A 17,483-nucleotide genomic window follows, 5' to 3' on the forward strand; every position below is an offset into this window, starting at 1 on the left:
TGATCCCACTTAATTTCAGATTTCGACCTTCTAGGTACACAACATACAAGGCAATACTTTCATTTCTCGTATGGAGAACCGGTATGCTGACTACTTACAAGTAAATCATGCACATGTCAAAGATCGGTCCTCAAACCAAATACTGGACATACAGCAAGGTGAATAGCAGTACATGAACTTGGCCTGTACTTGGAGTTAGCACAATACCAGGACAGCACCATGCCAGCACAGGAACCTGACACTACAGTGTGATGTTGGGAGGTCGACGCACACAACCACCTGGAAGCCTGTGGATTCAGAGTCTCCACGCACCCGCTCCCACCAGCCTAATGACTCTTTGCCACTAATTCCAGGGAGGCCTGGGTTTCTTGTCTATTCTCTTCTAACAGGCTTCTTTTTTGCCAACTATTTTGCACATAAGCTCCTACTGACTTCAGTAAAGGGCCTTCAAAGGGCAAAAACAAGAAGGAGATTGTTCAGTCCAGATATTAAGATGCAAGAAGTCCACGTAGTAGCCATATAGTCAATTAAGCCATTGCTAAGCAACACAAGATACATTCTTTCCCATTTACACAGATTGTGAAATTTATGCAGATTTAATGCTTGTTCTAAAATTACGAGTTTCGTACGGTGCTCAAAAGTATCCTATGACATTTGCTATACTCTACTTACAGAAAGAATGAGCATGTCATCAAAGCAGAATCCCTTCTGTTCCCATTTGGGGACAAAACATATAATCCACTCTATACATGTGCTTTAACAGAGCAAACACCATGAATGATGTATCAGAGATAGAGTATTACACCTACTGTTTTGGAAAGCTGTCTTGCTTTTTTTTTTCTCCTACTGGCAGCATGACAAAACACTGTCAAAACCAGTGTTCAGAGTCATTTCTGTCTGATTAGCAAGTAGTCAAATATTTATTCATGATCTGACTCTGAATACGTCAGAACTGCATATTATTAAGTTATCTACATTTGTGGGCAACTGAACATTAGTTACCTATTTTTTGGGGACTAGTGTGCACGTTTAGTCAGCTACTTCAATTAAAAGGATGACCTAAGAGAAGTAATCTGCCAATGCCATTTTTGCTCCAGTTTTTGAAGGTATTTAAAAATTCTAATAAAAAAATGCCTGCACCAATTTTGTCAGAGACCCCACCAAAGGTCTCCAAATTGGCAGTTTAGCAAGGCAATGAGGAAGAGACACTGTGGATCAAAGATCTTATATTTTGCTCCATGGTTATTAGCATCCTTTTAAGCAGCAGTGCTTTGAACAAAGTAACCTACATGAAAGTCAGTTTACTTTCTAATCTTGAGAAAAAATATTTAACAAAGAGCATAAAATTCCAAAAGTTAAAATTAAATCTTAAATTAGCTGTCCATTATCCACCAAGTTCCGTGTTTCTAACATAAACTAGGATCATTTTTCCATGACACAGCTCATCTTTCAGAGACATACAAGTGTAGTGGTGACTTAGAAAAATATTCCAAGTGCATCAAAAGCACATACATACAGACTACTCTAACTCCTGTGTGGTACTTTCCACAAATAGGCTGCAAGTCTTCTTCTAAAAAAAATTAATTTCTCTTCTCTTCCTCCTATCGATGCAATTATATAATCATAATTGACAGAGGAAGCCGTTTGCTTACACTCATCCTGACAGGGGCAGAAACAGGAACAGAAGTGACCTACAACTTCCCAGACCCACAGGCAGAGGTAGCCTGTGCTATACTTCCTCCAGCATCAGATTTGATCCTGCAAAGCATAAACTCAGATACAAAGTTAGAGAGATGCTAACGAGCTTTCACGATTACCCAGATCTGCAATAACACAAGGAATAGTTTCTTCCAGTATTGTCACTGCTGTAAGCAAACATAACCACAAACTCTGTATCAGTAGATTTTTTTTTGTGGAAGAAATGCAATTAGGGCCTCACACTTAACCACTTGAGTCCATGCACTTAAACAATTAAGCAGGACTGCTTACACAACCACACCAATTTGCAGGATGGAGGTTCTTGGATGGAGAATACTTGTGTAACAACTGAAAATCCTCCAACCCTGAGCACGTGCTTAATTAATTTGCCCGACTGGGGATGTAATCCCCATGTGCTCAGTGTTGGACGATTTTCAGTTGTTGTGCAAGTATTCTGAAAAACATACCAACCTTCAGAAGAAACACACAGGAGTGGCTACAGATATGCATTTATAGAAAAGAAGTCTTGCAATCAGAGGAGCAAGGAAGAAAGAAGAAGAGAATGCAAGAAACAACCTCAGAACATCTCAAATTGGCGACAAAATTTTTCATTGGAATTGCTTTTGAAGAAAAAAATTTCCTAAATAAAAACGTAGCTCAAGAAAAGCCTTCTTATTCTGCCCCACACACACACACCCCCAACCTAAACAAAGCTTTGTTGAAGAAACACCAAAGCTAGCAGGACTTGGGTTCAGGGCAAAGCTGAGAAGCCTGTTTTTCATGCAGTGGACAGTCCTGGTGTGAAACTCCTCACCTGTGATGGAAGCCAACAGTCAGCACAGGCTTGGGGGGGATGGGACAAATTCAAGGAAGAAAGCTGTGGAGGGCAGAACACACTGAAACCACATGCAGCTGAGGAAGTCCCCAGGCTGCAAGTGGTTTGGAGACTAGAAGAGTACTCTGTGGAGGTGTTATACAGGCTCTTACACACCTCCCTCTCTGTTGCTGTCAGACAGGATAATTCTTGGTCTAACTCAGTGTCATTCTCCTTTCCTTCTAAGCACTAGGAGATGAACTGCCACAGTCTTCCAAACAGCAAAAATAGAGGACAGATTTCCTACGATATCTGAGGCTCTGGTACAGCACAGCAGAACAGGAATGCAGCAACAAGTACAGTAAAAAAAGATACAGAGGTCAGTGGGTAGGAGGGAGTGAAGCACAGTATGCTGAGCTCAGTGGAAATACACACAATCGTTGCTGAAACATAACGTGAAGATAAGCTTCAAGTCTTCTTTAATAATGATAAAGTAGTTAAGGACAAGGTCTTCCCAATACAGCCTTGAACTGCAACATTTATAACAACTGGACTAAAAGTGACCATTCAGAAATTACTTCACAAAAAGCTAAATTAAACCTACTGCCTTGGCAGTTAACAGGGATTTGAAAACTAACATCTCTTGCATCATCAGCTCACTCATACTGGAGAAAGATTTTTTTTGTTTGTTTACAATACAGTGTAGCACTAACAACTCTGCCTTCCTCACTTTCTAGAACTGTTAAGAGGCTTTTACTGGCCACAGGTTCTTTTGGTAAATATCTGCTAAAAATCTTTTGCACATTGACATGGATTTATGCAACATAACACTGCCATCAAACCTCTTTAAGTTCTCTGTTCCCATTGGTTTCCTTGCAGAAAGCAGGTGTGTTGAATGAACAAGAGTCCTGGGTGGAAAGCGATACCTTAGTGAATATGCTTCATTTTACTACTAGAAAGACAGTTCACCACAATTACAATGAGCAATCTAGAAAGCAGTCATTATTTCTTACTCCAGTATCCCTGAACATTAAAAAAATGAAGCCTGCAGTAATGCATGAAGTTCAGCCCATACATTCAAAGCTTCTTTTCAAGTTGGAGAGGCACACAGATTTCACAGAAGGATGTGTGATATGCTGCTAATCCATTTTATGCCACAGCACCATTCTGCAAGTGAAGATAAGACATCTTGCTCTCCTATTAAAAATTGGAGATTTTTGGTTTGAGTGGTTTTTTTTTTTTTTGGGGGGGGGGGGGGGTGTAGATTTTAAATACCTTCAGAAATCATATTCCTACATTCTGAATTTTCAGAAGGCCTAGGTGAGGGGAGTTGTTCTATTTCCTTTTCAGTAAGTCCCACTGTACAAATCAAGTTGTAATAAGATTTAGATCCAAGAGACAAGTTTTCCTAAGAATATCTATACACTTCAGTTGGTCTATGCTCACATTGTAATCATAGGCAAACTGGCTATAGCAGCAATAATTTAAAAAACATATATATTTATAGCAACTTTTCTGGAGTAGGACAGCTAGAATAGCTGCTGGGAGTTGTATTCATTGCTTCTTAATACATATAGGGATTTGTCGTAATACTTATTACTTGTAAGTAATCAGCTGAGTTCACAAAAGTAAACAACCTGCCATAGCCAATAAGATATTCTAATATTTAGCATTTTAGTATTAAAGAAATAATCAATAGATACAAACCTCTTCTTTCGTTTTCTTATTTTCTGCTCTAAGCTCTTCATATTCGCCAACAGCTATACATGAAAAAAAAAGAAAAACGTTAATATTGCAGCACCTTCTTTACCCAAATCAGCTCTCCATGTCATTCATTTTAAAGCTCTTCTGGCTATCTACAGAATTCTTAAATAACATGGGTCAAACTTCATTAATAGCCTATGGAGGAACTGGATATATTTCTAGAATTGAAGTAATTGGGAAGTGTCTGAAAAAGATGGTGGCTCCCAAAACAATCAATTTTTGATCAATTGAGAGTTAAACAATCTTATTGATTGAGTTCAAAAATTACAAGGTGAATGTACTGGCTTGCAGTCACTATTTTAAACCCGCACTGGCTCAGGTTACAGATCAATGCTAGAAAGCATGGTTAATGCAATTCTGTTACACATACGTATCTCCAGAGTAGCTGAGCACCTTCATTCATTTATTTATTTATTAACATTTTCTTCCAACAAGAGTCCTATGAGAGATTTTTTTCTTTAAACTCCATAGTGGAGACATGAAAAGATTATATGATTTACCCAAGACCACACAAGAACTCAGCTGTGGGGATCAGCAGGGAAAGGATCAGCCTCCAGGATACTGGAGGTCTACTGTTTCAAACCAGTAAATAATATGCAGCTACCAATTAAGCTTCCAGTTTACTGTGTGTTTTTGTGTGCCTTTCTTAAACCTTTTATTTTACTACCTTCGGGACGTGCCATTGTTGCCACAACTTCCCAATTCTGTTGTTCTCTCAGTGTGTCCCATGTGGGCTGTTCAGCCCTCAAGACCATAGAAATTTTATTGTCACTAGAAAGAAGCCGAATACACCTCCAAATGTTAGAGAAACAAACCTTGCCAGAAAGGAACACTGTTCAGTCTTCAAGATGCATACTGCAAGAATAGAATGAGAGGGCTGTTGACATCAGTATGCACCTTATTCCAGCCCCTCGGTACCTCCTCAAATTTTTACTTGTACCTAAGAGAAGCTACACTAGCAAACAGGTTTTATTTCAAGCCAACTTCAATAAAACCAGATAAAGGGTATGAATATATAGTTTTCAGCTGATAGCAGAAATGTTGGAGTTTTATCTTAAATTTAACCTGTCTTGCCCTACATCTGAAGACATGAACATATAGACTCTGGTAGATTAGTCCACCTGGAAACCTATTACCCCTTTCTAGCTTTAGATAGTTAAACTTTTTCAAACAAGAAGCTCTTACAAATAAAGTTACACTTTACACTGTTATGACGTTCCTCTTCTCCCCACTCCCCAGCATCTCAAAATCTGTTGAAATAAAACAAATTCCACTCACTCCTGAAAGCATCACTGTTCTGCTTGCCTCCAGCATGTCTATTACTTACTCTCTCTGCAGCAGCACAGAAATACCTCAGATGTAAAAAACTCCAATTATCCTAATTCCTCTTTTTGCCAAGATCACTTCATTTTAGAGATGCAGGACTGAGTTACATGAAGTCTGGGATACAGAGTATTTGCTCCCAGGCTAGTAACTCAAAACACAGGACTCTGCTCCTTCTGTGCCCTGACCAGCAATGGGGAAATGGCAAGACCCTGCTGACTATGTTAATGAGAAAGAGAAATGGAAGAATGCTAGAAATCTCTTAGCCAGAATCTCAGCTCTGCTGTGACCAGCAAGTGTTGAAAAATTTCCAGGGTTCTCAAAGAAAAATGTTAAATAAAACCACTGAAAACAAAATCACTGCCCACATGCAAACTCACAGGAAATCTGATAATTTAAACAGATGGAAAAATCCTCACTCCTGCTCATTCAAGTAAAATGGTGTATCTAAAGATTAGAACAAACGAAACCAGGTTTCTTAAAAATGTGTCCTGCATCCCCACACCAGTAAAACCAAGGTCTCTCAACCATCCCTTTATGTTGTCCCCACTTCTCCTTACCTACCCCTGAGATCCCTACCCACCTCCCGTACGCAAGAAGCAGAAAAAAAACAGGTAGATGAACAGAGAAAAAATCACCCTGATGCAGTTGCTAGGAAAGAGCACCTAAAGTGAAGCAACTTGTTTTCTACACAGGAATGCAAAAGTTATGCCTCTTGACCACTGTTCCACTTCTAAGCTATTTCCCTGTTCACTTCAGGAAAACAAAGGAAGAGATTTCTAGCATCCAGATGCAAGAAATGAAATTAAAACTTGAAAACTCCTAGCATTTGCTTGTCTTTAAGGCAAACTCATACTAGCTATTCAGTACTTTATAAATGATGGAAAATGTAAATGTAGATTTGTTCCACCCTTGACAGCTCTGCTCACATACTGGTGAACAGAGAACTCTGAATCATCAGCCCTTAAGGCATGGATACAAGAACAAGTAACCAAAAAACAAGGACAGTAACTTACACAACACTCTAGCTATCCCCAGTAAGGGCTCACCTGTGTGAGGCAAGGAATTAAACTGCCTGTTCAGGGTAGCCCTTCCCTCTTTTACTGCAGATGGTAATTCACGGCATGTTTGTCATGAAATGCCAACACAAAATCATCAGCTACTTCATGCTGCACTCACAGGGCAACTTTCTTCAGTGCCGTTTTACTATGTCCACCCCCTTACTGTTGATGCAAAACTATTAGTTCTTCCTTGAATACAGGAAGGACTAATGCACAGTAAGGACCTGGTATCTTAAAATAAGGTTGTTCTTTGTGGATGGCAGCCTCTAGGTGATGCTCCCATACAGATCCCATCATTCGGATTTTTGGGTATGGATTCATTAAACACTAAATCTAACAATGAAACTGCTATTTTTATCAGGCTTGGAAATAGAAATAATAATTAAAAATGACTACACACATTTTTTGCTGTATATCAGATTCTCTGCAAAGGCAGAAGATGAAAGTTGGTGGATTTTTTTCTTTTTCTGAACATTGGGGGTGGTTATTGGGAAGTTTTCGTATGAAGTTTTTCAAGAGTTTTATGTACAATGAAGTTTTGAGGCCATCTAAGTCAAAAGTCTACATAACCTTCACTGAAGCACTAAATGGCATAAAGGTGACAATGATCTCTTTGCACTAAAACTACCCTAGAACAATACCAGCAGCACTACGCAACATTCCCCAAATCTCATATAGATTATTTAGTCTTAAAACCCTCTTTGGTAAATTAGGAGATATCATTATCATTCATTTATTGATTGACAAAAAATAAATCCTGTTGTACAAGGACTTCCCTAAACCTTCTCTGAGAGACAGGACTATTTTTTCTCCTGAACCTATGAAAGTGCTCACACAATATACCTGACAACAGCACCTGAGCATCTCAAAACTTCTTACATCTCACCTTCATTCAGATTGTGCTATACATAATTTACCCTGGAATAAAGATATCTCTTTCCAATAAATTAGTGGTGAATGAACAAGTGAAGATTCTTTACTAAAGGTGCTACTAAAATTCCAGAACTATAAATCCTTTTCTCAAAGAATCAATATAGTAGCCTATATTGATAGTAAAATGCCTACATTGTACTCAGCCTCCAGTGAATCCTGAAGGACTATAATAAGTACATATCAGAGACCTCTTGAGATCCTGTCACTGTCTGACGCTAACGTAAATATATCCTTAATTATTCCTGATATACAGCAGCATTATATAAACAATTTATCAGGATCCAGATCATATTTGTTTGCTTCAGACTATCTTCATACAGCCTGAGAGCAACACTACAAATTAGTTTCAAGATTAAGGAAAGAAAAAAGCTGGAAAAAGGAGAAAAGAACAGAGTATTTTGGGCTATAGCTCTTAACCCACCCAAAACATATTCCCAGCCCACCCTGCTCTTACTGTAAAACAGTCAAACCACAAAATAGCCAACATGGGTGAATACAACATTCCTCTTCACAACACCACCATGCTCATTCACCAGCTACTCCTTCGCTGTTAGCCAGAAGAGACTGTCCTGTCAACATGTATCAGTGAACTGTATTAAATTAAGCAGGTAACTTTGTATACAGAAGCTCCTTTAATTATATCTTAGTCCTTTGATTTTTAGTTGTGAACCTGTGTCTCCTGAACCTGAATTTGCTACAGAAGATATGTATTACCTAAATTAGATGTTTTATATATTAGATACTTATTATGGCTAAAAAGCACTTATTAGTAAAACAAGGTCGTAAGGGTAAAAGTAGGTAATGACTGTAATTCATAGTGAACAACAGAAGACACCTTCATTTACACAGACTGAGGCGGTGAGACTCTTCCTACTCTTTTTATTAAAAAATTCATCAAGCCTTTTTCTAAAGCTGAGTATTAAAAAATACAAATTTAAAAAACTACCTTAAAAATGCTACATGCATATACTTTAGCATTTATATTGTAAGCCAGGATGGCCTTCAACTAGACTGAGAGCCCTTCCATGCCAAATCTATGAGTAATGCCACTTCAGCCTTTCAAACCTACTTATTTAATCAAAAAGTAAAGCAGACAAAGGAAGCAAGTGTCATTCCACCATTTATTCTTCTGGACTATGGACCAGGCATGTCTTTGCTGGTACAGGCAAGAGAAAGAGTTTACAGTGCAAGACATCTTTTGCTCCAGATGAAACAAGCTGTCCTAATGAAGTCATTCTTTGTTGGTAGAAGTAAACCAACACCTGGGGTTTTGTGGGTTCGGATGTATCATTAGAGAGAGAACTACCCCTGACAGAAACACCAGAAGCTTTAATGGGACTGCTGCCACCACACTCCTCATCCCAGTGTACTTGGAATAGGAAGAGTCAGGCCAAGACAGTTGTACAAACCATTTCTCAAATAGCAATGGTCTCCCTACAAGTACAGCATGCACAAGACCTGTGAATTGCTGTCAAGAGTATAAACAAAGTCAAAAGGGCTCAATTTTTCTCTTGCTCCCTGCTTTTGGCTCAAAGATCCCTTTTGCTAAACCCAGGTGATCTCTATTTCAACAGGACATGGTGTGGCATCAGCAGCACTAGCCACATGCAAACTACTTCAAACTAATGCCTGGGCAGCATTTTTAACTTCTCCTGGGCCTTCACAAAACAGAGATGGAGCTGAGGAACAAACACTTATGAGCTTGTGTAAATGTGAATGTATATGATGGCATTATACCCATTACTTTATAATGACTCCAAGTCTTGAGTCAGAATATATAAACCTATCATTAGGCCTAAAGCTTGCATGGCCAAAACAAGCTTTTGGTCACATATCAGTTGCACTAGCTGATACCTACAAGATTCAATTACCAAACAGTTCTTAAAAAAATAAACAAATAAAAACCATGTGTGTAAGTATACATAGGTAAGCGTGGAGTATAAATACTGTAAGTCAGATCCTGTGTCTATGTTCCCACAGGCTGTGATTTTACTCAAATTTATAAAAGTGTGTACAAAGAATTTTTAATGAGACCCTAAATTTGCATTCTGCAATCTTACAGCTTCTTGGAAACTGGACAAGGAAATTAAACATACCACTGTCTGATAAAGCCCAACCACTAAGCTCATACCAAAAGATTTGCCTTCACAAGTTTCTGAAAAACAGATATGGTTCAACAGAAGAAACTGAATGGGGAAACACTTTTAAACTCTAATAAATGAAGAAAACATTCAAGCAGAATGGGTTCTGCTGGGGAACGATGACTGTTGCACATGAACAACCGCAGGTTCAACACAGGTACATGGGGGGGGGGGGGGGGGGGGGGGGAAATCTATAGAGCAGATGACTACAGAGGGGAACATAGCAGCCAACAAGATATCCTACCCTAAACAAAGAAATTCCTCTGGCTGTAAAAATTATACCTCTGCCACAAAGAAGAATAAATTTGTCAAACCACATTAAGAGCTTGTCAATACCATATACTTAAAAAGCACTACTCTGAGATATTGCTGTCAGATTGGCAGTCTGTTCCTTAGAAGATATATATGGTATTCCCTTATTCAAAGTTTCTAACATTTCTCTATTATTTCTTTTCTTAAGAGATCAAATAGACCTTAAAAAAAAAAAAAAAATTATACAAAGCCACAGTGCTTCGGACTAGAGACTGGAAATCATCACACTTCATCAAACCCAGCCAACAAACACAGAGCAAGATAAGACCTTTAAAGCTAATAAAGAAAACTCAGGCAGTATAAACATGTTTAGTATATGTGTAGCTAACAGTAGTTGTTAACCACTGTAATTTAGCAAACGTGACTATGACAGTGGCAGCTGAAGCGTAATTTTACCTAGTTTTTAACTCCAGACGTTTTGGTTGCTGACTCTCATTTCCAACTGAACAAAGTGACCACAGCGGAAGATGACTCTGTCTTTAAGGGCAAAGTACCGGCAGTGCAAGTAACACCAAAGACAAGCAGGGCAATCTTCCAAGCACGTAATCAGCTACTGTTATGATACAGCTGTTAGCCAGTTTGCTGTGGTTCCTCAGGTTCTACAACCAACCATTAAGAACGCAAGGTTTTACCCGCTTGATTCGGTTTTGTTTAAGTCTTACCCATAGGAATTATAAGGGCCAGTTGAATATAACTGTGCGCTGCTGGAAGTACACTTAAAGTACAGTTTGGTAATACTAATATTTACAATGGACCTGCTCTATCAAGCCAAGGCATCTCAGAAAGCTATTCACAGGATTAAAATTCAAACAATACTTTTAAGTCCTAAATATCATCAGTACAGAGATCATGTTACTTCATGATGCTCACCTTAAACTTGATAATGGAGCAAGCCAAAGAATGATCAGTATCAGGTATCTGAGTCTAACACACGGGACTTGGAAAATTCAGCATGGGTGAAAGATAAGCATATCTTGCACACAGACAGCTTCAGTGTCCTTGTCACCTTCAGAGCTCTGCCAAACCGCCAAGTGAATTTGCCCAGACACCAGTCAGCATCACAGCTGCCATCAAGAATTGAGCGGGCAGCTACAAAACACCTGCCTCAGGTTCAACCTACTGACCTTGTTTAGGGAAAGTTTAAGCAGTAGTTGAAACGTGACAGCAATCAACCACCTACGCTGCTGTTTGCCTTCCTCTCTACCTTTCACATCACTTCACAGTCAGTTTAGTTACCTGGTGTCAGGCAAGTTTCTCAAGACTAGAAAAACACATCCTGAAAGAGAAACCAAACAAGGGCTACTGAACAAATGTTCTCTGAAACCCCTCCAAATCAGTGGGTGTTTTTCAGAAATCCGACTACAGACCATAATGCTACAGTTATTTGAAGCCATATGCCGCTCTGAATGCAATAAAGATAAGATAGATTATGTACACCCATTTCTCCAAATATTCAGAGACAGCAGATCATTCCACCAACTGCATTTACTTCCAAAGTAATACTGTTACCTACACCTGGAAGCAATAAAGAGGAAAAGTAAGAGATTTTATTTCCTCCTCTTTTCATGCTGCCTCTCTTTAACAGAGCATCCTAAAAATTACTTAAGGAAAGTTGTTAGTACCTAAAATAGTCTTGTTTTGTTATCAATAAGAATGGAGGGGAAACTATATATTCAAACTTACAGTATATGAAGAGGAAGCAAATTACCTACAGTAACAATATTTAGGTCATTAACGTTAGGATAATTTTATGCATCTCATTACCTTTTCATCACTTGGACTCTTTACTCTGGACACCTCAGACTTGTCAGTTAACATAATTTAAATACTAATTTAACTGTGGTGTGCTACCATAATTTTGCATTGGTTTAGATGCAAAACAGCATATAGGAGAGTATTTTCAAAAGTCTTCCACTGGCTAACTTTTCGCCCATATAAAACAACTTTTGCACCAGCCACACAATTACAAAAACATTTGATAGCCTCACAACAACATACTACAACTCCTGCTTTTGGGGAAGAACATCCACCAAGAACAGTGCCTTACAGGACAGGGTCTGCTGAGTACAGTTTCTGTTTCAACAGCTTAAGTGGATCTGGGACAGCCAGTCCTCAGGTTACAGTAACTTTCCCTTGAACTAATTCCTGCAGTCCCGTAAAATTTCATTAGACATTAAAGGAAGCCTACTGGAGCAGAAGACTTTCACACATCAGAACCAAAGCCCAAATCTAACCAATTTCAAGAGGCTAAGTTTTCTCTAAAGAATAACCCTCTCTTGCCTTTTTTGCAACTGATTATTGTCATTTTAGCAACTGTCCTTTCGGCACAGACAACTCCTCTGGAGTCAATAGTATTGAAGGGAAGCAGTCAGAAAAAAAACAGCTTTTAGCCTTAATTTTTGGTCCTGTATTATCAAAACACACAGCTATAAGACAATGAATTTTACAGCCATTGAAATCCTTGTAAGTCAGAATCCACCCAGTGCAGCTGGTAATCATGAATTTACAATGCTGAGTGTACAGGAACAACCAAAAAAACCCATGCCAATGCAGGTCATAAATAGTTCATAAATATCCAGATGAAATCTGGTTAAGAAAAGCTTCTGCTATACAGCAGAGGTGACAGAGTGCATTTATGGTCAGAATGAATGACAGAAAAAGGGGCACTGATCACATCCCTGTAATTTCACTCTTTTACACAACTTTGTCGAACAGGTCCTTTCCAAATAGCTCCTCCCAGGCTCACGGGAGACCAGGAGGACGCAGCTGTGGGAATTGCCAGCTGCAAATTACAGCGTTGGCACTCTGCACCTACTGCGCATGAAGCTGTGAGACAGGAGGCACACCGGTCGCTTGGTGCGTGCTCACAAGCAACGTCCACAATTCAAATGGCTGGTAATGCTGGTTCTTCAAATGTTGCCTACCTGCTGAACCAATGTGGTTCAAGGATAGACTGACCAGGGAAGTTAAAAAACACGCTGCCTTTTGAGCATGCAAGCTCTTTTCCATATCTTTCCTTACAGAAGATTAAATATTACAGTGTTTTAGTTTCCAAGGCAAACTACATACTCATGAAGCTAAACATCTGCAAAGCTGAAGCACTGGACTTTTCTACAAAAGCACCAAAAGTGACTCACACGGGGAACAAAACCAGCCCAGGACAAGCGCTTCCTTTCATTTACACTGGAACTACAAAGGCTCTACAGAAACTTACGGCATATCAGGGCGAGCCCCGAGCTATCGGCGGGAAGTTGGCACACTGTCGGGGAGCGGGTGGAGGGTGGTTGACCGGTTGGGTTAGTATCGGATCCCGCAACGCAGAGCAGGAGACGGGACACGACGCCAGGTTAGGCGCAGCCTGGCACTCCACGCGAAGCTCAGCTCCACAGCCTGACAGACGGACGTGTAGCCCCGGGAGCCGGCCAGTCCTCAGGGCTCGCTGGTACCGCCAGCCAGGGGTCCGCGCCAGCTGGTAGCCATGCACCCCTCACCAGCACCGGGCTAGACCCAGCACCGGGCGGGAAGGGCCGGGTTGAGGGCAGCTGTCAAGGCGCCTCAGCCTCCTGCCCTCACCCCGACGCCCACCCAGCCTCGGCCGAGAGCACCTGCGGGGAGGCAAGGCCGCTGGGATGGGCACCCACACGGGGCACAGCCAAAACGCTTCACTCCCCCCATTTATTTTGTTCAGGCTTTTATTTCGTTATTGTTTTCTCCTCCGCGTGGCCAGAGAAAGGGGCCTGGGAAGGAGACGGGAGCCGGTCGCCGTGCTGGGGGCCGCCCAGGCCGCCCCCGGCGCAGGCCGCGCCCGCCCTGACGCGCCCCCGTCCCCCCGCGACCCCGGGCGCGGAGCCCTCGCCTGGCGCCGCCTCACGCCGCCCCGCGGCGGCCGCGCTGCCGCCGGCCGAGCCCGGGCCCGCGGCGACGGAGCAGGAAACCGCTCTCCTCAGCGCCGGCGGCGACGGGCGGCGCCCGTCCGCTCCTACCTTGGTCCTTCAGGCTGGCGAGGAGCTCCAGCTGCTTCTCCTCGTCGGAGCTGTTCATCCTGCCCCGCCGCCGCCGGCCAGCGGCTGCCCCGCTCCGCTCCGCCCCGCCTCACCTCACCTAGCGCGGCTTCACCTGGCAGCGGGCGGGCGGCGGCGGCCGGAGCCCCGGGGCGCGGCGGGCGCGGCGAGCGGCCCGGCCCGCTCTGCACATGCCCAGACTCCCGCGGCGCCCCAGTGAGCATGTGCGGGGGTGCGGGCACGGCCGCACCTCAGCCCGCTGGCAGGCACCGGCGGGCGGGATCGCACCGGGGACCCTGCCCGCTCCCCGGGCCGGGCAGGGCCCCGGAGGACGGCTCTGGTTGGGAGCGAGGGGAAGGGGGGGAAGAACCCCCCCGCGACAGGCCAGGGGTCAGGGGAGGTGTGTGTCCTCGTAACCCCGTCGGCGCGGGCAGCCGCCCTCACGCAGGCACGGCCAGGCCGTGGGCGCCCTTCCCTCCGCGCCACCGGGTCCCCCGGGAGCCGGGACGAAGCCGTCCCGCCCCGCTCCCCCCACGGCTGCGGGTGCGTGCAGGTTTCATAAACCCTTCTGCCCGGTTGGCCTGGGGCAGCTTTCCGCTTCGCATCCACACGCTGCCCGGAGCGGCGGCGGGAGGCCATAGAGCTGCTGTTTGAGTACCGTTGGTACGAAGAAAGCTAAAAGGTGTAAAAGAATAAACAGTGGGAGGGTTGCATTGTTGTTTGTGAGGATCCGAGGGAAACAACGGCATGGGAGTCCCCATGTCCAGCATTTAATCGCAACTTCGGAGCAACGTGAGGGCAGAGGGCTTTGACAGGGACCCCGCTGTGTTCATCTCGGAAAAGCACAGGTCTCTGCTGTGCTCTGATGATCCTTGTGTGAAAAGGCAGGGGATCCAGTGATGGCGTCTATATTAAAATGGTTACCTTACCCAGCTTTTCCCAAAGCTGGCACTGAGTGCACTGCAGAATTTGTTTCTGCCTCTGTTTTTTGCTGAACTTCAGCAGCGGTCAGCTGAGTGGCAACTATCTTCAGATTTGCATGGGCAAAGGTACAATTTATGCACCTCCTTCTTTGGCAAACGCCCATCGTTGACTGTGGCAGGCAGGTCAGAAAACACAGCATTGCCGCAGACGTGGCAACATTAGTTAGAAACATCTGGGAAGGAAAGGAAAAAGACCTCACTACAAAGAGTTGCTCAGTCCTCCTGCCTCCTTCCTCCCAGACTACATCCTCTAGTCTTCTCGTCTTGACCTAGTAAACCTTTAAAACGTGAAGAGACTCCATATTGATGCTTTACAGCATTATCTGTCCTAGAGGTAGTTAATAACACGTGTAGCATCCTGGAAAGAAGCCAGGAGATCCACGTGAGCTATACCGGTGTCTCATAAGCGTGGTACGCTCATGTAAGGCAGAGGAGGCCACGCAGGGAAGTTCATAAACTACTCAGCTTATTTCGAACTAGTCAGCACAAAACCCATTTAACTGTACCAGATGCAAAGTTATAAATTCATGCTCCTAGAGGTGGAGTCATATGCAAAGAATGGGAAATTATCTTGGAAAACGAAGGCTCTGTAGAGGAAGTGGGAGGCAAAGTGCAAGTAATTACATACGTGCTGCCAGTAAGGTACTGCAGCAAAATAATGGGATGTACGCTGACAGCAGGGAAAAAAATTTCTTCTATGACATTGACAAGACCAAAATAAAGTTACCGTATCCAGTTCTTTAAAATATGGTGCAGAGACATTTACCGAGAAAGCACAAGTGACAAAAAAGTGACCAAAGGTTTGAAGAGAGTGCTTCGCAATGAGAGACCCCAAACCCTTGATCTTTTTAATTGAGCAAAAAGGAAACAAATTATTTTATTATGTTAATTTCACAGGAGAAAATCCGCAGTACTTGAGGGCTTTTCAGCCTAGTGGAAAAGAGACAACCAGAATCTGTGCCTGTAACCAGAAGCCAAACATAAAAGCTACAAATAAAGTCACACATCAATAAAAACCTCCATTTGAAGGAACACAGAGCTCCTATTTAGGTCCTTAGAGTTCTGGGCTGACCTCATTTTCAAGTAGCCCCCACTTTAAGTCAGAGCAGTTTTGCCAGTGTTTTACTTTCTTGGGCTGCCTGTTGGCTTCCCTGTGGTTGGCTGAACCACAGGTCTCATTCCAAGCCCCTCTTCCCATTGCTCATATCACCCCCTCCGTTTCCAAACCAATTTCTTTCATGCAGTGCAATAGCAGGATTCGCAAAAGAGTCATTGTAAGGTTGCTTATCCCTGCACTGTGCCAAGACACCGGACATCTTCGTCTTGCAACAATGTTCTGTCTGTTGTATGCAGCCAGAACAGGGCATAAAATCCCTTTGATATCTGCAGAGACAGTACGCCGATTCTTCTCTTATTTATTTATTCAAATTAAAGTATTATGGCTCTGGCAAAAGAATTCCCTTCCATAATTTGTATATTACGGCTGCATCATTGTTCTTATTGTTATTATTCACTTAGACCTACATCAAGTTACAATACCTGGAAAAGTAAACATTTAAAACAAGGATGTCCTTGTTGCAGACCCTTCTGGTTGCAATAGTAGGATGGGTGCCACTACAACATTATTCCTCAAAGATATTAAATAATTGTTAATCAAGTGTTGCTTTTCTTTTTCTAAGTTAGCAGACAACAGAAAAATTAACTCCATTACTAAATTTACTGATGGATCCCCCTATGCTCTAAGGATTTAACATCTCCAGAAATGTTTCCCTGGATCATGAATTCAGTTCATTGTTTCAGGGTTATTTTAAATGAGTTAGTCAGTAATGCCTATTTCTATGTAATATAGTGTCTACATAACCATGCCGTAAACCATGAGGATCATAAAAGGCCTCAGTGGGCAATACAAGCATCCAACATGGGATTTCACAATGTTTAAATAGGAACTGGGTAGCAATTGCTTCCTCTATCAAGGAAAAAGCAACATTCTACTTCGAACACACATAACCAGTTTCTAGTGATAGCATTTCAAGAATATTATTTCTTCATTGTTAAATGGGAAAACTAAGACTAAAGGTGTCTGAAAACTTGTCCAGTACAGAGTCAGTACCAGTGTTGGGAAAAAAAAAACAGAAATTGAGTCACATTCCACTGGACATGACATGTAATGGATAATCCATGTCCTTTTGGAGATGAAAACGCAGAAGGATTCACCATATCTTTAGGTTCTGCCCATATGTGCCTGTTATTTCAGGACCAGGAATAGCTTCGTCACAGACTCTTCAAAAGTTTTGAGATCCACAAATTATACATGGTAGGACAATGGAAGAAAGACATGATGGGGAAGGCTGGAAGCACTGTAGAAAGTGGGATTGAAATTCAGCTCTTGCCCAAGTGGAAAATTGATTTCAGCTGGGTATCATTCTACACAATGCTCTGTTATGCTACTTAGA

General features: G+C 42.3%; 1 protein-coding gene across 1 annotated transcript in view; it reads right to left on the reverse strand.

Moving 5' to 3' along the window:
- Positions 1-14,313, reverse strand: part of SHTN1 (shootin 1) — a 67,289-nt gene extending 52,976 nt beyond the window's left edge. Inside the window, exons 1-2 of the mRNA XM_074875381.1 lie at positions 14,030-14,313; positions 4,220-4,272 (exon numbers count right to left, since the gene is read on the reverse strand). Coding sequence (XP_074731482.1) covers positions 4,220-4,272; positions 14,030-14,087 — 111 coding nt within the window. The 5' untranslated portion in view covers positions 14,088-14,313. The remainder of the gene's footprint in view (positions 1-4,219; positions 4,273-14,029) is intronic.
- Positions 14,314-17,483: the final 3,170 nt, after the last annotated feature.

This window comes from Strix uralensis, chromosome 7 (genome assembly GCF_047716275.1).
Source record: "Strix uralensis isolate ZFMK-TIS-50842 chromosome 7, bStrUra1, whole genome shotgun sequence".
NCBI lineage: Eukaryota > Metazoa > Chordata > Aves > Strigiformes > Strigidae > Strix > Strix uralensis.